Raw genomic sequence first — 23,898 nt, 5'->3', positions numbered from 1 at the left:
CTCAGCAAGGCGGGTCTCATAAACATAACGTATGATCTGCATCAATACCCTTTCCCCCTTTTCCTATAGTATAATAGGACTACATAGCTCAGCTTATTTTCCATATAACAGATTTTCTCTCTTTTTTTGTTTATTTTTGCTCTATGAAATAAAAAGGCTGCCAAAGCTTGATAGATGTTACTAAAAACTTCACATTTTCTACCTTTCATTTATCAGTAGGATTTTGTGTCAAGATTGTATGACTACTCAGATATTAGTTTGAGCAAGCATTGCAATTTGTTGAGGGGAAACCTAAAATCAAATTTTGAGGTATTTCCAGTGGACAGATAGTTCTTAAGCACTTTTGAGAATCTGGCAAAAGTTACTTTATAGTGTACTCCTTGGAAAAATAGGAATTGGCATATTCACCCAACATTCTGTATTAAGTATCATTTGGTTTAAGGTTTTCTTGAAGGCAATCTGTTTTATATGGAACTTAGATTAAAAGCCCTGTAGAAGCTCTAGGGAGAAAAAATTTTTTCCTGTATGAACATAGGTGGTTAAAGACAAGGGGAAAGAGTTTGGTGTAAATGAGAGGTCTTAAAGGGAAAGACGAATTTCTACATTTTTATTCCACTCATAGAGAAATTTGTATGTATATTTAATTAGGGGAAATAGTTTATCAAGTGTTGTGTTTCTTTATTCGTAATAGAGTGAAGCAATAGTAATGGCAAGAGAAAGTCTTCTGAGTCATATCTCATTGTCCATATGATTTGATATTTTACAATAGAAGAATTACTATATCTAAGTGAGGTAGAAAAACCTGCATCTATGTTTTTCTGGTCACTAGTTTTGCTCTTCATCTTTCTCTTTTTGAAGGTACTCAAAGCTATATATGTTAATTTTCTTTGACAGCTCAGTCTAAAGCTTTCCATCAACTTCCATGATAGGTATTTACTGGCCATTTGCCAGAAGTTAATTTGCATTCTTGCAGTGACCTTATTATTAAAGTTTTGTTTAATATGTTATTTTAAAATACCAGTGTCTTCTCTTTTTACTTTTTTCCCTATTCATTTTCTGTCTAGCTTTGCTATACTGTATATAGATACAGATAAAGTTTTTGTATGTGTGGTTTAAAAAAATACAAGTTTATTTTCTCTATTGTTAAAAATGAACAGAGATAGGCAATTTTGGGGTGGTATACCATCTTCATAAAGTAATTAGGGACCTAGAGTCCTTCTACTCCCTCGCTTCACCATCTATCTCATTTTCACCGTCCAAAATGGTCCCCGCAGTTCCAGTCTTCATACCCGCATTCCAGAAAACTATATAGAGAATTAGAAAGAAAGGTACACACTCTTTTAAGGAGACTTCTCAGAAATATATAAAACTTCCTCTTATATTCTGCTAACTGGAATTTAGTTATATGGCCCCACTTTTTTCTAAGAAAGCTGGAAACTTCAGGCTTTTGATAGGTGGCGCTGTGACCAGCTAAAGACAGGGTACTGTTACTCAGGAAGGAGGAGAAAATGTGTAATGCCACCCTAGACAGCCATTATTATGAAGAAAACTGAAACTCAGGCTGTTAAATACCTACCAAAATTCATGCAGTTTATGTATTTTATACTGTGCTACTCCTTTCACAAGGGTTTCTCTCTTCTTATACTATTACAGTATGTGAATAAAGATTTCATTGTTACTTTCAGTTTGGCTCATTTTGCTAATTGACCACCTTGGCACCTGGCAGCTCTTGCCAGTCATATGGTAATTTTTGAGGAAGTGCTGAACAGTTTTCCAGAGTGGCTGCATCATTATACATACCCACCAATAATGTATGATGGTTCCAGTTTGTCCACAGCCTTGCTAATACTTGTTTCCTCTTTTTTATTATAGACAGTATAGTGGGAACAAAGTGGTGTCTCACTGGGTTTTGATTTGCATTTTTCTAAGGAGTAATAATGTTGAACATTGTTTCATGTATTTATTGGTATTTGTATATCATTATTTTGGAGAAATGTCTATTCAGATTCTTTGCCCATTTTTAAATTGGGTTATTTATCTTTTTATTGATGAGTTGTAATATTTCTTTATATAGTCTGTATACAAGACCCTTACCAGATATAAATTTGCATATATTTTCTCCATATTGTGGGTTGTCTTTTTACTTTCTCGATAGCGTCTTTGGATGCACAAAAGTTTTTAGTTTTGATGAATTCCAATTTATCTATTTTTTTCTTTTGTAGTTTGTGCTTTGGGAGGCATATCTAAGAAATCATTGCTTTAATCCAAGGTCATGAGGTTTATGCCTAAGCTGTCATTTAGAGTTTTATAGTTATATGCGGTTATAGGTGTTATATTTAGGTCTTTGGTCTATTTTGAGTTAATTTTTTGTATATGGTATGAGGTAAGGTCCAACTTCATTCTCTTTCATGTGGCTATTCAGTTGTCCCAATACCATTTTTGTTGAAAAAAACTGTTATTCCCCACTGAATTATCCTGGCTCCTTTGTTGAAAATGAACTCACCGTAAATGTTAGGGATTTATTTAAAGTCTAATATTATGGAAAGTATTTTCAGTTCTGTTATTTTTAATATATTTAATTTATGCTTAGATAATTTGTTCAGAAGCCTAGTTTTATTTTCAGTTATTTATAGGATTATTATTCACATTATTAAGAGAGATACTCTCTTCTCTTATATATACCCATCCTGGTGCCCTCTTGTTGGTATGCTAGATCAGATTTGGGAAGAATAATGAATTCCTCTGTGTATATGCAAAGTTTTTAAAAGGTGATACTCTGATGTTAATCTCTCAAAGAATTTTCTTGTAGAGTTGAAGAGACAAACAAAAAGTAAATTCCTTTTCTGAAATTCAGATCTTTTGTAAAAGATAACATGAAAGCTTGTTGAAAAGCTGAAAACATTACACTATCACATTTGGCTTTTCTCATCTGAGAACCTTTTTTTAAAATTAGAAGGTATGTTACCAAAATATCATCATGGTAGAGAAAAGAACTTTTTTCCTTTTGGATTTTATTATGATGATGTAATTAATGATATAGTTCTTTTTGTTTATTTCAAATCAAAGCACTTAACACTCCAACAGATTGACATGTACAGTTTATTACAGAACACATTAATGTTTAGAGCTCATTGGGATGAGAGCCCATGCTTCTACAATCTGAGAGACAGGAGGCAGTGGAGCCAGAGCAAACAGCACCTGTGCCTTTTCATGCCAGGGTGAAATGAAAATGCATGACCACTCTCATGGTACTTGGGCTTCTTATAACTTGCAGATCCCAGTTTTTTGTTTTTTACTTTTTTTTTTTTTTTTTTCCTGAGGTACTGGGGCCAGGGATTGAACCCGGGATATCTTTTGAGGGAAGCTGGTATTCAACTACTGAGTCACATTGTATCCCTTGAATTGGTTTTCATTTGTTTGTTTGCTTGTTGTTTGTTTTGTTTTGTTTTTAGGAGACACTGGGAACCAAACTCGGAACCTCCTATGTGGGAAGCACGTGCTCAACTGCTTGATTCACATCTGCTCCCATCATAATTAGTTTTATTTTGGCTATTTTTATAACTCTTCTTGACTGTTCTGAATTGGGATTTCTTAACTTATTTATGTACATCCTAGCCTTTACTCCCTTATTCATCCTTGGCACCAGTCCAGAAGGAGCTTCATCCCACTATATTGGGAAGGCAGCTTTGAATTTTTTGATAAATCATGTTAGGATCCTAAATGACTGAATAGTTCTAATACAAGTTGGCCAAGAATGCAGCATGTGTGGGGAATTATAAAATAAGTTTTATGACTTTCGATGTTTTCACATTAAAAGAGTATTTCATACTCATTTAGAAAAAGAAGATAGGTGAAATAAAATAATCACCTCTATTTCCATTAATTCGAGAAAACCACTGTTAATAGTATTTGGGTATGCTATCTGCTTTGGGGTCTTTTATATTTATGTATATATGCATTATATGTTTGCATGTTTGTGACTATGTATAGAATGTATATTTAAATATGAATATACTTTAGGGGGAAAATGGACTTACATTTGGGAAATATAAAGGTTTCTTGGATAACAATATCTGAGGAAGGAAAGGGCTTGACAAAATATACAGGTTGGACAGACCGAAAGAGTTTTGTTAAATGTAAGTGAGATCAGTGAGAAAGGTAAGATAAGTTATACCAAGAAGCAGGTTTAGTTATTAACTGATCAGTAAAATTACTCTTGGGTCAAGTTCTATGTATGAAACTATATTCTTAATTAGGTATTTGAGAGAGAGTTGGGAGAGGGATACATTGTCAAAGGTTTGATCATTTTCTGTGTTCAGATTAGTTTTTGGCCTCCCCCCTTCCCCTTCCTCCCCACCCTCCCTCCTTCTCTCTTTCCTATATTAGATTTTGAATAGGAAGGAATGAAATATAGTTTTTATGTCCAGGCCATTTTACATTGGTTTAAAATATCTATAGCAGGAATGGTAGATAAATTTTCTTTTATATACTAACTCTAATCAATTGATAGTAGCTGCTGTATTGAGAAAGATTCTGAGACAAAGGGCTTGAAAAAAAGTACTGTGCTTTTATCAGTGAGTTCATGGTCATCAGAATGGGTATAGCTGCACTATTATGTCATGCCTGTACTACCTTAAAGCCTACCCATGTTAACTGTTAGATATGCAAAAGTTAAAGATACATACTTGCCCATCCAGCTAAAGTTCTCAAGAAATGTCTTCATGGAATATGTGTGTGCTACTTAAAAGGGTTCTCACATTCTACTCAGGTCTAGATTTTTTAGGGTGATTTGGATTCTGGCACTTATAAAGTGTACTTAATATATTTGGAGTATAGACTGGCAAAATGTTATACATGTGATTGATAATGGTTATAGAGTACTAATGAGTACTGAAGCAAAGGAGAGTATAGAAACAACAAAGCTACTGAGGTGGTTTTGTTAGCTTCAGTTTATAGTTTGCTTTTTTAGAGAGGTACTATATAAATTACAGTTACTTTCTAGGATGAAATATGAACCATGAACATTTTCCATTAGGTAATTTTCTCTTCACTGCCTCTGTTATTTTCAAAGGACTTATTCTGACATTCCTTAAAATTTACTTTTTTTTTGCATTTGGAATAGAACTTGTAAAGTCAGAGAGTACATAAGGCACTACCCAACACATCATGCAGATTTTTCCTCTAATATTGTCTAAAAAATAGTATACTTCTCTTCCATTAGTATGAGGTGTAGTTTTTAGTTAAAAGACAATATTTTGTTAAAACTTACAAATTGATGTGTACTTATCAGCATTTTTGTCTTCACTCTTTGCAGGTTGATGAGAAAGCTCTGAAGCACATAACAGAAATGGGTTTCAGTAAGGAAGCATCAAGGCAAGCTCTTATGGATAGTGGCAACAACTTAGAAGCAGCATTGAATGTACTTCTTAATAGCAATAAACAGAAACCGGTTACAGGTCCACCTATGAGAGGTATAATTTATTAAGCAGTGTGTCAAATAGTATTGTTTGCTTTTCACAGGAATATACATTATGGACAGAGGTTGGAATTTATAGCTTTGAGGACGATAGCCTTATTTAACATTGTGGTAAGTGGAAGGAGCACCAGTTTTAGAACCTTGATATCTGTACAGGTTATTTTGAGTCTCATTATCTTTATCTTTCTATAAAGCAGGTCTAATAGTATATTATTTCACAAGTTTGTTGAGAGAATTAGAATATAAAGTATTTAGTTCTGTTAATTATTTCTAGAAGTATGTCACTTGTGTACCTGACTAAACATTCTATAATGTTTTAAAGAGCATAATTTTTCCTTAGTGTCAGTGTCATTGCATGATCAAATTATTACATGGTTTTTTTTCAAATGTGAATCCCACGTTCTTAAAAATTAGTCTTTATAGAAAAATTTGTAAGAATGTATTTTTTCCCTTTAAAAGGCAATTTATATGAGCATACTCAACTTTATGGATAGATCATTTAGAGGATTAAAGGTGCAATTTAATGTAATCATTCAAAAACTTTTTCAATAAAAAATATATAAAATGCAGAAACATGAAAAGAAAAATATATATATAATCCTACTTAAGATGATTGCTAATTATAAGTGTATTTTCTCCTTTTTGTTCTTGGATATACAGTATATATGTCTTCCTTTTAAATCTTAAGGTAAGGGAAAAGGCAGGGGGAGAATAAGATCTGAAGATGAGGACGACTTGGGGAATGCAAGACCATCAGCACCAAGTACATTATTTGATTTTTTGGAGTCTAAAATGGGAACTTTGAATATGGAAGGTAAGTTAACTTTAAAGAATTTTTCTTAAAGAACTAACTTTACTTGATATTTTACTCAAAAAAGCTTTAATTATGAACCTGTATTCTGTGTGTTAGTTTATAAATATATTTAATTACAAATTTCTTGTACAGGAACACAAGAAAAATTTGATGGTTAAATTCTGAAAATGCTAAATGGCATCTTATTTTATTGCCTCAATATATGAGTAATATCACCAAACTATTTCCTCCAGCTTTACTTCTACCCAGAGGGCATATCTAGCTATGAAAACAGAGTGTTGGTTGGAAAATTTATTATTATACAATCTTATATAACTTATTTTGAATACAAAACTGGTCTTATCTTTTCTTCTTCCTTGTATCACATATTGTTTGATAATATTCACACAGTAAATAAATATATTCCCACAAGACAATGTATTCTTAATATATATTTTCATGATTATCATAAAAATTATAAAGAGGAATAGTCACATGAAATATTTATCTTTTTTCTTAGCAAAGAATATGGTAAATATTTCCTAAAGTGGCGAGTTTTTTAAAAATATGGTTTCAAAAGGTTAAACGAACATACTTTTAAATTCAGATTTCTCTTTCAAATGTATTTTTAATCAGTCAAATAAAATCAGAGATAAAATGCCTTTATAACAAATTTGAAGTGTCCAGATTTCATGAAAATGGAATGTTATTTCCTAGACTATACAGAAAAGGCATTGTATTTTCAGAAGACAAATGTTTGATGTACATGAGATTTGTAACCAGTAACACAGAAGAGAACTATTTCCCTGATTCAAAAGCATGATATATTAGTTTTCTATTGCTACATAATAAGAAAGTGATTTAAAACAGATCAAATTTATCATCTCAGTTTCTGTGGGTCCGGAGTCTGGGCATAGCTTAATTCAGTCTCTAATCAGTGTCTCACAGACTGAAATGAAGGTTTCTGTTAGGGTTATGATTTTGCCTGAGGCTTACTGGTTGTTGGTAGAATTTAGTTCTTTGTTCCTGTGTTCCTGGATACTGGTTGAGGACTGATCTCAGGTCTGCCACATGGCCCTGTCCATAGGCAGTTCATAACCTGATTGCTTCCTCAAGGGCAACAGGAGAGTTTCTGCAGCTTCTGTAAATTGCTCTGACTTCTTCCTGACTCTGACTTTACTAGACCCTCTTTTTCAAAGGCTTAGCTGATTAGGACACACCCATTCAATGTAATTTCCCTTTTGGTTATCTTAAAGGCACCTGGTTATGGGCCTTAATTCATCTGCGGGATCTCTTCACCTTTGCCATTTCAGGTAATCTAATCATAGTTGTAAGGTCCCATCCTAGTCACAGGCCTGAGTCACATTCACAAGGAGGGGGATTCTATAGCGCATATACCTTAGAGGTGGTCTTTAGAATTCTGCCTATCTTGCATGAGAACACTGGCTGTATATGTATACCACCAGCTAAACCAATCTCTCAATTCAGTAGAATATCTTATTTGTGTATTCATAAATCCTTTGTTTTCTGGTACATTCTTTGTGCCTGCATTATAATCCCCAGAGTTCTTACTTTATTTTGCAATTGTAATTTTACCTTACTAGAAAAATGACAGAATTAAGAGATGTAACTTTTTAAAGCCCTTTTTATTGCTTCTCTTTTTTGTGTGTTCTTTGTCAACCCCATCACACCATTCCCTTCCTCGCTCCTCAAGTCACAGTGATAAAAATTACCCAAGTCATAGTGATAGATACATTTATTATTCTCCATACACCATGGGTTTCCTAATGGCTTTTTAATTTATTCATTTAACCAATTTTTATTGACGTGTGACATTTTTATTGACAATGAATGTGACAGGGACTGTGCTAAGTATTACAGCATTATGGCTTAGAGCATTGACTAGTACAGAAACCCTGCCTGTCTTTATAGGGCTTGTCTAAAAAAAAAAAAGGACAGAAGATTTACATGAAGCAAGATAGTACCTGTATAAAATTACTTGAATGCAAAGATAATTTATAAAATCTCTTTTTCTAGGCCCCTTGATATTCTTGTCTCAATCAACCCTTATACTATCCCACTTCAAGTTTCTTTGATTTCCTTTTATCTTACTATCCCCTTATATTTACTTTAGACTCCTAAATCATAATGAGGTTGAAAGATAATAGGAATTTTGCTCTGACCTATGTTCATATAGTGTTTCAATTCTCATAGGACTCATCCTATACCAATGAAATGAAGTAACAGTAGTATTCCATCTGGAAAAATGTATCAAAGTTAATTATGTGACTACTACACTCAAAACCTAGCATTGTAGGTTACTTATTTACCTATGTAACATTTATTTATGAGGAAACAAAAACTTGTGAATACTTCTGTTAATACAGAATATTGTTTTAGTAGAATGTGTTATATTTATATTACTGTTACTAACATGACTCAGAGTCAGCTAGAATTTGAGAAAAATATGTAAATTAAAATTCACAGGGTTGGAGCAAGTATAGCTCAGTGGTTAAGCACCTGCTTCGCACATACAAGGTCCCAGGTTCAGTTCCAGTGATGCCAAAAATAAATCACAAGGAATGCAATCTGTGACCTTATAATCCCGAAGTTTAAGAAATTTGAAATATTTGTACAGGCTCTTAAATTTTACCCAAATTCTGAGTAATGTGTTGATGTGATCATCTTAACACCAGAAATTACCCACTCTTTTCAAGAACACATTAGAAATTTCTGTCTTACTTGATGACCATTATTCTCAGAGAAGAAAATATGTGTTCTTTCCTACAAATACTGGTAGGAAGTCCAGCTAACATCATGGGGGGTAGGCAGAAGTCTTCTTAGAGGAGGTGACATTTAGCTGAATCCAAGGAGGAGCACTGGAGGAAGGGCAGACCAAGTTATGAGAGTGTATATGCAGGCTGGGCAACACCAGAGCAAGCAGCTCCTTGGGGCTGGAAGAGTGTGGGTGGGCAGAGACAGAGGGAGAAGAGTCTGAAGTGGAGGGCTGGAGCCAGATCAAGAGCATTTCATCTGTAGTTTTTATTTTATCCAAATGGCAATATAAAGCCATGAAATGATTTTGGACATGACTCATGAGGTCTCTTTGGTGTTTTCAGAAGTTTTATTGCCAATATAAGACCAATCATGGGTGCTTAACAAGGGATCTGTGAGCTTGAATTGAAATTCAGAAAAACATATTCTTGTGGGGACATGTTGGTACAGATATGATACATTTATTAAATAATAGACAGTGTAGTGTGGACTTAGTATGAGGTCTGGATTTTCACCTGACTGGCAAAGGGGTCCATGGAACAAATAAGGCTAAGAACCCCTGAAGTTGTTTTCAGTGTCTTAAGAAATACTTTAATCAAGTAGACTTGAAACCACTGTTGGGTTTGCTATTTCACTGTTCTAAATTTTTGTCTGATCAGAACCTGATACTGTCAGTAGCAAATTTTCTGACTCTAAACTGTCTTTTTAAAAAAATACACTTATTTATTTTTATTCCTGTCCCCATTCCCCCACCAAAGATGGCTCTCTTGTCTCTCTGCTCATTGTCTGCTAATATTCTTTAGGAGGCACCAGGAACCAAACCTGGGACCTCCCATGTGGAGGCAAGTGCCCAACTGCTTGAGCCACTTCTCCCTGCTGATTGCAGTGTCTGCTTGTTATGGTAGTTGCAGCATCTGCTGGTTTCTCTGTCTCTTGGTTGTGGCATCTGCTCTTTGTGGCGTCTGTGGTGTCTACTGGTTGTTTCGTCTTCTCCTTGTGGCATCCTGCTGTTTGAAACATCTGCTCATTGCATCATCTGCTTGTCTTTAGGAGGCACTGGGAACCTAACCCAGGAGCTTCCGTGTGGGAGGTGGGCATCCAATTGCTTGAGCCACTCCACTCCCCTAAACTGTCTTTTTGATGCTGTTGATATCAAACAGAAGAGATTGATAACACACATAAGCAGAAATAACCATATTGATTTATATATAGACAGCAGATTATTGTGCTTTTGGATAGCTCTTATGTTTTCTTGTTTTTGTCTTCATGGCTACAAGGTTGATGCAACTCCATGGTGTATGTTTTGCAGATACCATTCTGTTGCTTTCTTGTTAACCCACTCAGACTACCAAGTGAGTATATTTTTAGATGAGCTGTGCTGTGATTGATTATAAAAAAAACTGTGGTAAACTACTGAACTGTTTTCTGTTCCTTTTATGACTTCAGGATCATCTTTCTTTTTAATTAAAATTCAAGCACAGAATATACTTTTATTTTTGTAAAATTGAATTTCCATTTTGGCCAGAGTTCCATATATCTTATATTCTAAAATTAAATCTTTATTGATGGGAGAAATGCCCAGTTTTTTGGGAAAATCTGGAAAGCCTTTCAGGATAGAGTCTCTGTAATGTTTAATGGTTAAATGTTTTTGAACAGATACTGAAGAGAGTAATGCTCTTATAAATTTTATATATATTCAGTCATCAGTATCATTCTTTGGGTCTGTTACAGAAACCATTGATACTAGAAAGAAGTAGTCCTGAATCAGTGGTGTACTTTTGGGTTTAAAAATATTTTGGGTTTAAAAATTTTTGTTCCTAATTTAACTAATCAAACCTTTCTTGTTTCTGTATTTTGAATCAGTATAAGTTGTAATAGGACTTTGTTTAGTTTTAATACTCCTAGAAGTTAAGTTTTAACTTTTGGGGAAAAAAAAAAATCCCTTACAGATATAATTCTTTTTGACAATGTAATGATGATTAGTAATACATTTCCCTTCATATTACTTAATTTTCTCTAAGAGAGCAAAGGGTGCTAATATTTCTTTATTTTGGTTTTTTAAAAATTCCACCAGAGAGAATTATCTATTTTTCTTAGAACTTTTCTCTTAGCATTAACTTTCTGTTTTTGTATCTTTAAAATTGTAGCTCAATACAATTCTAGTTGACATTTTTATCAGTATTCTAAAAGAGTTAGGTTGGATTACATTATTTTCTGGAGTACTCAATAAAGTTTTCTATACATTGTGTAATGACTTGATGTCAACTTGGAAAATTTGGATTGATCAATTTATGACAGGCTATGTTCCAAAAGTCCTCATATATATGGATTTTTGGAATTTGATATTATACACTAGCTATTATAATTTACGACTAGATGATTGGGTCAACTTTCAAAAATTAGTTTTTTATGTCCTCATTATCTTAAGCATATCAATAATATAACTTCAGTGATACATAACTACCATTTGAAACAATGACCATATTTTAAATTTTTCAGCTTGGGACAAAAGAGGAATATGTTTGATTCTTCCCAGCGTTATGAGAGAGGAGAGTGAATTGACCAAAGAGTCTGGGTGGGGTGAAAAAGGACACCTTGAGACAATAACTGTATTGGTTTAACTTTATACGTCTTAATAAGATCAGGCCAACCTTAATTCGTTTGCTCTTATGTTCTGGTGTGGGAGCAAGGGGTATTGTGCTGAAAGTGAGCTGATTAACTCCTCAAATTTACTCTTCTGTTATCTCATTGTTTGTGTAGCTTATTTTGTAAATTAAGTGTATGTGATCAGTTTTGTGTTTCTCCATATTTTATGTCAAAAGTTTGGGTGGTAGAACACCACATGTCCTAATTATGTTAAGGACAAACACTTAGAAAAATATGAACAAAATTCAAATGGTAGAGACTTTTTTATTGAAAGGATAAGATTCACATTAACTAAGAACTTAAAGACATTCATGAATGTTGGAGGTCATAAGTGATCAAGCTCCCCCTTTCCAGGACCCAGTCTCATCTCCTGCTACATTTCCTACCCTCCCTCTTTTGTTCATTGGGACAAAGAATTCTACAGTCTCTATGGAGCATGATTATCTGATTCACAATCTTTTTGGCTTGTTGCTAGTAGATAATAATAATAAGACTACCTCTTAGCTATTTGCATCTTTGTCTTCATTGCTTTCAAAATGTTCAGATTGTCTCTTTCTTGCAGGACTTACTGAAAGTGGTAAAAAGTAACCTATGCAGTTTTCTATCATCCTGACATTTTCATACCAAGTTCTGTAAAGTGCCAGCTTTATTATTATTAGCAGCATTCTCCACTCATCATCTCTTCATCTCCATCTTTCTGCCTTATTGCAAGTCCTCATCAACCCTCCACTGACTCTGTGCATCTCTTCCTCCATTTTGCAGTAATTGCTCTTTCAAAATATAAATGAACCTCTTTTTCTTTTTTTGCCATTCTTCTGTTTTCTTCCTCAATTGTGTGTTCATTTAAACATATAGTGAACATATACATAAAATAATAGACATTATTGCTGGGTATCTGCTACATGCTAGGGACTGTGCTAGATGCTTTGCATATTAATATATTTAGTCAGCTGCAATTTCAAAATACATGCTGCTATTTCCATGTGACAGATAAGGAAATCATCTTGAAGAAAGATCTTGTCCATAAGAAGTAAAGAACTGAGATTTGGTCCCTCATCTGACTGATTGCCAAGTTAGAACTCTCTCTACCTTGCTGTATTTCTAAGGACCTACTAGTTTTTTGGAGGGGAAAAACAAGCAAGATAATATATTAAGTTTTTTTTAAAAATTAAGGAGTAATATCAGGCAGGCAATTGAATTTGGACATCAAGTAGAGTGGGAATAGCCAGCATAAGATATTGAGAAAGCAGGCCAAAGGAGGAGGAGCTCAAAGGAATGCTGAGAAATAAAGGTAGAAGTGTCCTGTGGGTTTATAACACCAGTAGTGTGCTGATAAATATTTCACAGTTGACTCTGGAAGTGGAGGTAGGGTGAGGACCTGATTTGTAGCTTTTGACAATTCCGGGAGTAAGTATAATACTCCCACTTTAGCTGGTTTCAGGTTATCAACAGTTTATTAGCCAGCTTGCAGATTTCTGAAAATTTAATAGTTGGCTCTTGTGAGATGTTCATACTGGCTTCAGAACACTACTTGTTGGGGACCTTGACAAGAATAGTCACAGTAAAGGGATGGGGTTATTAGAAGAAGCTGGAGGAATCCAGTAAGTGAAATGGTATGTGAATATTAAAATAGTTATTTTGAAGAATATGATAAAGTATTTACTATAGCATGAAAAAGTTACACAAGGGTTTCAGGTGATCAGTCGGCAATCCCCATAATATTTATAAAAGTTTATATTCTGTTTTGTAATGATTGGAACATGAATTACTTGTGTTTATACATATGTGCTAGGAATGAGAAATAGTCCTTGGTTTTAGGCTTGTAATCTAAGTCAGAATTCCTACAGAGGAAACATATAGAAGAAACAAAGTGTATAAATTTTGAACTTAGAAATTTTTATAGCCAAAGAGTTTTAGAATGTATGTGTAATGGTTTGCTTCTCCATTGCTGCTCTCAGAATTTTCTCTTCATCTTTGAAGTCTTGGAGTCTTGCAATAGGTCTATTCAGATTTATTCTGCTTGGCGTACGCTGCATTTCTTGGGCATGTAAATTCATTTCTTTCATGAGAGTTGGGAATTTTCAGCCATTATTTCCTCATATATTCTTTCTGCCCCTCTTCCCCCTCTCTTCTCTTTCTGGAACTCCCATGACATTTATTTGTATGCTTCATGTTTTGTTCAACTCCCTGAGTCCATTTTTAATTTTTTCCATTCTTTTCCATTCAATTTCAGCTGTTCTGTCTTCTGTATCACTTTTTCTTCTATCATTTCGATTCTGCTGTTGTATACCTATTTTCAATCTCACCTATTGTGTCTTTCATTCCCATGAGTGCTGTTATTTTTCTATTCAAGTTTTCAAATTCTTCTTTGTGTTTGCTCAGTCCTTTATCTCTTCTTGACCTCCTCTATCTCTTTAGCCATATTGTCTTTCAATTCATTAATTTGAGTTTGGAAATTCGTATAAACCTCATTGATTAGTTTTTTCAAATCCTGTGTCTCATCTGGGGCTTTGATATATTCCTTTGCTTGGGCCATTTCTTCCATTTTCTTGGTTTGGCTTATAATTTTTTGCTGATGTCTAGGCATCTGATGATGTAGGTGAGCTTACTCCAGTGCTCACTTTCTCTCTTTTGTAGGTATTTGGTGCTGGGAGGCTGTGTTATTACTGTTTTTCTTTGACTCTTAGTTCAACGTGTTCTAAGTCTTTAGAATTATCCCTGTTAGTTGCTCAAATCTGGGCTGTGGACCCAGTAATGGGTTGCAGACCTGCTTCCAAGGGCCTTGGGTAGGGAGGCTGTGTAATGGCCAGAAAAAGCCTCTCTTACTTACTTACTTTTAATTTCCTCACATGCACTGCCTTGATCCACTAGCAGATGGTGGTCTTTAGTAAACCTCTCAGTTCAAAGCCTGGTTAGAGTGTGTTCACTACAACACCAACTGTGTGACTGAGGATTCTACCTGGAGGTTATTCAGAGCCTCACAGTTCAAACTTTCTCAGAGGCTGTTCTCCAGCCTTTGCTGACAGCCCCTTCCTTTTCCCAGTTAGGAAATAATTCCACAACCACCTGTGTCTTCAATAGCCAGTCCCAGTCAGTAGGCAGCATGACTGAGAAGGTTGGAGCTCTTCAGTCTGGTGCCAGCTCCCAGGGCAAAGGATGGCCTGACTCCTCCCCACCTGCAAGGCTTATGGGACACAGCAGACCAAGTTCGTTGACCAAAAGCGAATCAGCCTTAGGCTGCATCCCTCTCACTCCTGTTTCTGGGAAGTGGATCCCTGTGGCCCCCTCTGCCTGTAGCCACCAGCCCAAGGCCAGAGAACTCAAAATTGTCTGCTCATAGGGTGGGGTAAGAGTGCTGATGGCTGCAGCTGCAGCTTCTACTCACAGTCTTCCAATTAAGATTTTTTCCCTGTGTCTTCCTCTCTTCTGGATAGTGTCCAGCCTTCCCCTGGTGTCCTAAACTCTAGAGCATTTTTTTCCGCAGGCCATTTCTGCTTGTCCTCTACCTATTTTTCTGGAGGAGAAGAGAGTCCCATGTCTTTTCTAATCCACCGTCTTCCTGGTTGGTGACATTCTTCTGGAAAAGTACACTTTTTGTTCAATTGTTGTACCCTTAGCTAAGCCCAAGTGACAGTGTTAAACTGGTAGTAATTATGAAATTGGCCAGTGTTTCATAATTACTAAGTTATTAGTACATAATTATTAAAGCATTGCCAGTGTTTTTGGTAATTGTATCTTTCTTTTTAGCAAAAATTTACTGAATGCCTCTGTTTGCCTGATTCTGTAGTAGCCTAGGCACTAGAGAAAACAATGCTGTCAAACCTCATCCTCAATTTGGTTACTGTGTAATAACATTTAAAGTAGTCTCCTTTCAAAGAAACACGAAATACTAAAATTAATGAACTCTATGCACTGACTTGGAGAGATGCCCACGATATATTAATTTAAAAGGCATATTTCAGCCCATGAGATGTAGCATGATTCCTTTTTTTTGTTGGTTAAAACTAAATTGCATATAAATATGTCTGTATAAATTATATAAAAGGAATAACACCCTCTGAAACTGTTGATAGTGGCTACTTCTGGAGGTGGGATTGGATAGTCAGAATCTGGAACTTCCATTTTAAACATTTTTCTAAGGATACGTTTACGGGTGATTATTTTTTTAATATTTCTTAGCATTTTTAATGTAGAAAAGTTTTAAAAGGCATAAGTAAGAAATTTTATCTGGAAAGCATTCATATGTATATAATATTAATAGACTTTCTTTTTACAACAATTTTAGGTTTATAGATAAAGTTAGCATATACTACAGACTTTTTTTTTTTAAGATTTATTTATTTATTTCTCTCCCCTTCCTCCCTGCCCCAGTTGTCTGTTCTCTGTCTATTTGCTGCATATTCTTCTTTGTCCGCTTCTGTTGTCAGCGGCACAGGAATCTGTGTTTCTTTTCGTTGCATCATCTTGTTGTGTCAGCCTTCGTGTGTGCAGTGCCATTCCTGGGCAGGCTGTACTTTCTTTCATGCTGGGCAGCTCTCCTTACAGGGTGCACTCCTTGCACGTGGGGCTCCCCTACATGGGGATACCCCTACGTGGCAGAGCATTCCTTGCACGCATCAGCTTGTGCGTGGGCCAGCTCCACACGGGTCAAGGAAGCCTGGGGTTTGAACCGTGGACCTCCCATGTGGTAGGCAGAGGCCCTAACCACTGGGCCAAGTCCGCTTCCCAACACAGACTTCTTATATACCCTCTCCCTTCTCCCTAGTTTCCCCTGTCATTAACACCTTTCATTAGTGTGGTATATTTGTTAGATTTGATGAGCCAATATTTGATGCATTATTACTTACTAAAGTACATAGCATCCATGTATTTTTCAGTGAAAAAAAAAGTTGGATATTAAGCAGTATTAGACTGTAATTTTTATTTTCTTATATATCTAAATTTCTTCTGAGTTACTGTATAATTTTACCATAAAGGAGTTTTTATTAAAACATTCGTCCTGCCCTAACAAGTAAAACAACAACAGAGTTAAACAAGATAAGGATCCTAAAGCTATGGTGGCACAGGGGGGCGGATGGAACGTATTGGTAGTTGGTGGAGATGTCTAGGTAGGGAAGCTACTTATTATCCAAGTATTGGTTTTCCCTTATGTGTTTAAATTTAATAATTTGCATAATTATAATGGTAATAATAATAGTTGTAAGATATTAATAGCAGTAACAGTTAATATTTACCAGTGTTTAATAAAGCTAGGTACTGTACTAAGTGCTTTACATCTATTAACTAAGTTAAACCCATTAGGTAGGCACTGTTATCATCAGAGAGGCTTGGAAAAGTTAAATATCTTGCCTAAGGTTACAGAAATAGTAAGTGGCAGAGCTGCGATATAAACCTGGCCATCTTGTTTGAGAGATTGTGCCCTAAATAGTCTGTGTTCTGCTAAATGCCAGTTTGTGAGTTTCCAAATACCAATCCAACTGTTCATAGGGGTTTTAGTTTTTTTTTGTATCACTTGAAAGACATAATATTAATTTTAGGTAAGAGTTCTGGCAGTCTCTAGCATCCAAATGTATTTTTCAGGATCATGAAAAAGGCTTTGTGATTTATACTTCTTACCAGAAATGAACAGATGCAGGTGATAAAATTATTGCTAACATGTTGGTTGCATTTTATTATGCTTCTGTATAGAGGCAACTTGACATCTTGAAAAGGTCCTGGGCTTTGGCTTCAGTTAGACTTGAGTTTAAATCCTGGCTACATTTTTCTAGCTGCAAGACTTCAGTTGCGGCAAACTTGGTTTCTTCACTTGTGAGATAAGGCCAACAGTACTGCCCTTCAGGGTGGCTGTGACAATAAATGAAGCAGTGTAGGCAAAAGACCTTTAAAGGAGAGGCTAGCACATAGTAAATATTAAGTCTCTCGCTTTTGGGGTGGGGTGTTCCAGGATAAAATGAAAAATATTCTTGGGGAACAAAATGTACCTATTTTTCTACTATAAAATACAGGTACAACTGCTACTTGAGAATGAATATTTATTTGAAAAGAAATATTAATATTTGAAGATATCTGATTAATTTAGCATATCCTAATATATAGACCCAAATGATTTGTGACAATTAATAAATTTATTTTTTAATGATTCTTGCTTTTCAAATCATGGACATGTAAGACATTATAATCAGTTATCTTGTTAATATCATTTATTTTGAAACTCAAGATCTGATATAACAGGAATATTTTATCTTAAGTCAAACTAAACTTGTACAGCATTGTTTGATTAGTTCTCTTGTATGAGCTTTCATCATTTTGATCTTTTAGATGTTTCCAAATTTTCATCTATTTTTTGATAAATCCAGTTTCTGTTACTCTTAAGGTTTCCTTTTTTCTGCTTTTTAAAAATTTTTTTCATTTTTTTTCATTTTTTTTTTAAAGATACATAGATCACACAAAAACATTAAATATATATTTTTATTTTTATTTTTTTGGGGGGAGGAAAAGTCCTTTTTTTCCATTGGATAAATTTAGTATATTTGGGAAAGCTTTTTTTTTTGATGACACTTTTTTTAATTACAGTTAATAGATCACATAAAATGTTACATTAAAAAAAAAATAAGAGGTTCCCATATAACCCACACCCCTTTTCTGCTTTTTATTTTGTGTTTACCAATTTTTTTATGCCTATTTTTCTTTATGAATCTTTCTCCTTTGAGCATTAAAAAAAAAAAAGGATGCATTTTATTCTACTACCTGCACAGAAAAATATCTTGGTGTCTTTATTGTTGGAGTGATTTTAGACATGGCCTATGGTACCAATTAGTATTTTATGTGGTTGGGAGTCATCAGGCCTTTTCAACAAGGGCAGCAGAGAATTGACTAGATTCTGACTGGAGAACTAGGGAGCTACCTTTCCATTTTACTTTGGGGCTATTCTCTAATTTATTTAAAATTGCCTTTTCCTTAGTTTAATAATTGAGTGTATTCTATTAGTTGTTTCATGGGTTAGCTCAATTTCAAATTATTTACTGTATATGTGGAATTTAGGAATTTTCCTTTCTTTGCTTACTGTTATTTCATTTTGTAGTGAAAAAGATATATGTAAAAGCTATTTTCTTCTTTTCTTAAGCTATTTTATTGAGCTATATTCACATACCATACAGTCCATCCTAAGTGTACAATCAGTGGCACTCAATATAATCACAGAGTTGAACATTCATCACCACAATCAATTTTAGAACATTTCCATGACTCCAAAAAGAAAAACCCCATACACATTAAAAGTCACCTCTTAATCCCTCTATTCTTTCCTAGACCTACATAACCATTAATCTAATTCTGTCTCCATAAGTTTATTTGTATTTACATTTTATATAAATGGAATCATACCATATATAGTACTTTGTGTCTGGTTTCTGAAAACACAATTTTTTTTTACCCCCAAGATGGCTCCCTTGTCTGTGTACTGGGTTTTTTGGGTTTTTTTACTTGTTGTTTGTGCTTATTGTCTGTCTGTTTTTTTCTTTAGGAGGCACTGGGAACTGAACCTGGGACCTCCTGTGTGGGAGGCAGGCGCTCAACTGCTTGAGCCACATCGCTCCCTGCTCTTTTGTTTTTTGCTTATTGTCTGTTTGTTGCTGGTTGTTTGGTTTTTTTTTTTTTCCCTTGTCTGTCTTCTTTAAGAGGCACCAGGAACCAAATCTGACATACCTCCCATGTGGGAGGTGGGTGCTCAAGTGCTTGAGCCACATCCGCTCCCCTATTTTCTTTTAAAATCACAATTTTATCTTCTACCTTAGTGGGTTTATTTCACTTATTCTTAAAGGAAATTCTTATTTTTTAAAAAATAATTTTCTTTCTAAATTCATTATACTATCCTAACATAATAATTGAAAAAATATTAAGTTAAGCAGAATGATTTTTCCTCCTTACTGTCAGCCTGTTTGTTTCTTTGTTCAAAACAATAAGCTATATTGGAATTTCTTATTATCTTTTCTAGGACAGTACTTTTCATACAAGAAACCTGATGGATGAGTGACTGAGTATGTAAATGAAGGTGTTAGAGCTTAATAAGAGCAATAGTCATAATAAAGTCCAGAAGTTCTTTCCATAGGTTGGGTATGGAACCAAAGGAAGAAACTTAGTATTTTTTTTTTATGAATACAGCTCTTCATTATAATTCCATGAATTTAGTAAGCCACCCTTTAATCCTCAATTGTAAATTAGGATATCTTTCCATTTTTTCTTTTGGAAGAAGTGAAATAAAATTCTCTTTAACCTTTCAAGCCTAGTTGAAGACTTCTTTTTGTATATAGAGTTATCTAGCTTCCAGCATAGTCCAGAATACTGAGTTACTCTTATTCTGATCTAATTATTTGTACCTCCTGACCATCTTAAATATCAGGGGTCATAACTAGAAAAATTTAAGAAAAATTGATCCCCTAAACACAACAATGTGAAAAGCTTACCTCCCAAATCTCTATTCAAACGTACTTGGAAGCAAATAAAATACCTTCATATTTATTCATTAATTTATTTTGGAAGTTGAAAACTTCTTTCAATTCACTATACAGGGACCTTACTTCTGTTAAATAAACCTCATAACCCCTGTATCATATGACTATAGTGGAGACTATCAATAATGTATATAAAGTGCTAGTACCTAATACATAGAAGATATTTTGCAGAGGGCAACTGCTGTTTTTATTCTTTAATAATGACAGAAACAAATGTGAAAACATGCTTTCTGATGAAAGTGTTCATTTTTGTACAGCTCATGGTTACTATTCTTGCTTTTCTGAAAATTTTTACTGTTGGATGCCAATAGAAAGTAGAGGTGACCATTTAGTGAAAAATGTAATATTAACTACAGTTGCTTAAAATGAGTTATTTGTATTATGTTTATAAAGCAAATATTCCTGGAAAGAAGTAACTTTTAAAAATGTCATTTTAACTTTAAATGGTCTTAATTAATGCTTGAGATCTTGCATGTGTGAGAAATCTATATTCTTTATTCACAATTAATGGATGGTTTGGTTTGATACAGAATTCTACATAGGAAGTAATTTTCCCTAAGTTTTAAAAGTATTTGAAACTTATTAGATTAGTTTTCCAGTTCTTTTGAGAAGATTGTTGCCATTTTGAGTCTTGATCTGCATCTGTGACCTGTTATGCCACACAGGAACCTTTAAGGATCTTCTATCCCTGTTCCAAACATTTCTCCTGGCACCATTCTGCCTCCAGTGGATGTTTGGAAATGTATGGTGACAGGATTAGTGGTCGCAGTACTTGAAAGTACCCAAGAAAGGTACTTTTAGCATTTAGTGCCTGGAAATCAAAGAAGATAATTTTCTTGTGAGGCAAGGAATAGTCTCACCCAAAATGTCAGTAATGCCCCTCTTGAGAAGTTTTGTGACTGTGAAAAATAAAGAATAGTCCCTGCCTTCATGCTGATTATGGTATATGACCAGAGAAACAAGCACTGTTTACAAAAGATCAGTTAATGTATTTGGTAATGTTAGATCATGCTATAGGAAACAATGGAGGAAGAAAATTTAAACGTTATGGTACTCATTGAAATAGAATAAAAATCACAACCTGAAATACAGCCATTTTTTAAAACTTATCTGAGGATATTTAACTGTTACTGCCTTTAGTTTCAAGTTCAACAATATCATTATGCCTAGCCATATTTTTGATGCCTTTTTCTCCATTTCCAATTAGTACCTGCTCTTACTTAGGTCAAAAATATTGTTAACTCTTTTCTATAATAGGGCATCTAATTATAATCCCAACTCTTAGAAATTCCAGAACCAGAAAACTTAGAGAAAGAGACTTTTTGCAAAGACTAGTGTTTAACAACGATAGTTAAATAAGTTTTTTTATTAGTATGGGATTCAGAAAGGAGTTGAACAGGGTTGTACTTGTGCAGCTTCATGGTAGCTTCTGATTTAGCAATTTGAAGTTCTGTTTCATTAAGGCTTTAGGAAAAGAGTTGCCAGAATAGCATATATAGCTATATGTTAGGAAGGAAAATATTCAAAGACAAGGACAAAATGCTTTAGAATTATCCCCCATTTTCATAATCCATAGTGTTGCTTTACTTCATTTTTTTTTTTTTGATTTTTTTTATTGATTTTGTAAAAATATTACATTAAAAAATATGAGGTCCCATTCGACCCCACCACCCCCACCACACCCCTCCCCCCCCCCCAGCAACACTCACTCCCATCATCATGACACATCCACTGCATTTGGTAAGTACATCTCTGGGTATCTCTGCACCTCATGGTCATTGGTCCACATCATGGCCCACACTCTCCCCCATTCCATCCAGTGGGCCCTGGGAGGATTTACAATGTCCGGTGATTGCCCCTGAAGCACCATCCAGGGCAACTCCAAGTCCCAAAGGCACCTCCACATCTCATCTCTTCCTGCCATTCCCCATACCCAACAGCCACCATGTTCACTTTTCCCACTCCATTGCCACCTTTTCTCTGAGGTCCTTGGATTGGTTGTGTCCATTGCACCTCTATGTCAAGAGGGCTTTACTTCATTATTGAGGCTAACTAGGAAAACTCTACTTTAAAAATAGGTGCTCTAAAGAAGCAGAAAGGCATTAAGATATTAGGGTTGGAAGATGAAAGAAAATGTTAAAATAGCAGTTTGATAGTTTTGTATTAGTATAATTTTTAGGCACTTTAAAATAATTTTAATGCAGAGTCTTCATTGTAATATGCACGTGATATAATTTTACCTTTCAGAACCTAAATCTCAGCCACTACAGATTCATCAGGGACAACATAGATTGTTGAATACAGAGCAAAATGGAATAAAAGATAATAATCAACCAAGACATCTTCCTCGAAATGATACCAGGCAGCCAAGAAATGAAAAACCTCCTCGTTTTCAAAGAGACACTCAAAATTCAAAGTCAATTTTAGAAGGCAGTGGATTACCTAGAAACAGAGGTTCTGAAAGACCGAATACTTCTTCAGGATCTGAAGTATGGGCTGAAGAGAGAATCAAGTGTGATAGACCATATTCTAAATATGATAGAACTAAAGATACTTCATATCCTTCAAGTTCTCAGTACAGTGATGGTACTTTTAGGAAAAGAGATAACTCTATGCAAAGCAGACCAGGAAAAGGTCCAGCCTATGCAGAGACAAAAGAAAATCCACTTCAAGAATCTATAGATTATAGTTATCAAAAACGTGGGAAAAGAGAAAACCAAACATCAAATCCTGATCATTTTTATGACAGGAAACCACGAACAATAAATAATGAAGCTTTCAGTGCTATAAAGCTTGAAAAATATTTAAATGTACATACTGATTACCAGAATCCTGTTAGAACTAACAGTTTCATTGGTGTTCCAAATGGAGAGACAGAAATGGCACTGAAGGGAAGGCGAGTAGGACCTATTAAATCAGCAGGGCCCATCACAACTATACCCTATGATGATAAAATATTTTATAATAATGGGCCCAAAAGAAGATCTGGGCCAATTAAACCAGAAAAAGTACTAGAGTCATCTATTCCTATGGAGTATGCAAAAATATGGAAGCCTGGAGATGAATGTTTTGCACTTTATTGGGAAGACAACAAGGTATGGATGCTGTAAATATATTATATATTGATACTAATAAATGGAACATTCTTGTGGGACTTCATAGGACTCTATCACTTTGGGACTGAGTTTTTTGAAAAAATATTTAACATTCTTATAGGGAGATGTCTATCCCATAAGATTCGGTTAGGTTAGGTTTTAGTTTACATGGTAGAAAACTATTGTAAAGGTGACTGAAGTTGAGCTTTTAATTCATCATTAACTGAGCCATTAATGTCTGCTTCTTTTCTTAGTAAAATTATACCACATCATAAGGAAGAAAATAGATTGAGAGGCACAAAATTTATTTAAAATTTAAGAAATTTAAGAAATAAAAATTTAAGAAATAAAATTTAAGAAATAAAAGAAAATTAAATTCTACATTTTCTTTTAAATTATATTCAGAATACTTTGAAAAATATTTAGTGGAAAGATTGATTATTTAAACTAATAAAACTAATAATTTAAGAACTCTTTGGTTTTATATTATATGCTAGTTGGAAAGAGAGACATCATGGAAGAAAGGGAAGGGAAAGAGAGAAGGTGAGAATAAGAAGGAATGTGGTCAATCATATGAAAACCTCCTAATAAGAGGAAGGAATC

At 34.5% G+C, this 23,898-nt stretch overlaps 1 protein-coding gene across 4 annotated transcripts in view; it reads left to right on the top strand.

Moving 5' to 3' along the window:
- The window catches only part of TDRD3 (tudor domain containing 3), a 223,892-nt gene that overhangs the window by 154,368 nt on the left and 45,626 nt on the right, over positions 1 to 23,898 (top strand). For all 4 annotated transcript variants that reach the window (XM_012526884.4, XM_058276597.2, XM_004462806.5 and 1 more), the window contains exons 9-11: positions 5,315 to 5,471; positions 6,165 to 6,290; positions 22,448 to 23,295. In XM_012526884.4, the coding sequence (XP_012382338.1) occupies positions 5,315 to 5,471; positions 6,165 to 6,290; positions 22,448 to 23,295 (1,131 nt within the window). The remainder of the gene's footprint in view (positions 1 to 5,314; positions 5,472 to 6,164; positions 6,291 to 22,447; positions 23,296 to 23,898) is intronic.

This window comes from Dasypus novemcinctus, chromosome 15 (assembly GCF_030445035.2).
Source record: "Dasypus novemcinctus isolate mDasNov1 chromosome 15, mDasNov1.1.hap2, whole genome shotgun sequence".
NCBI classification, from domain to species: Eukaryota; Metazoa; Chordata; class Mammalia; order Cingulata; family Dasypodidae; genus Dasypus; species Dasypus novemcinctus.
The sequence above is the reverse complement of the archived record's forward strand: the minus strand, read 5'-3'. Positions and strand labels throughout refer to the sequence as shown.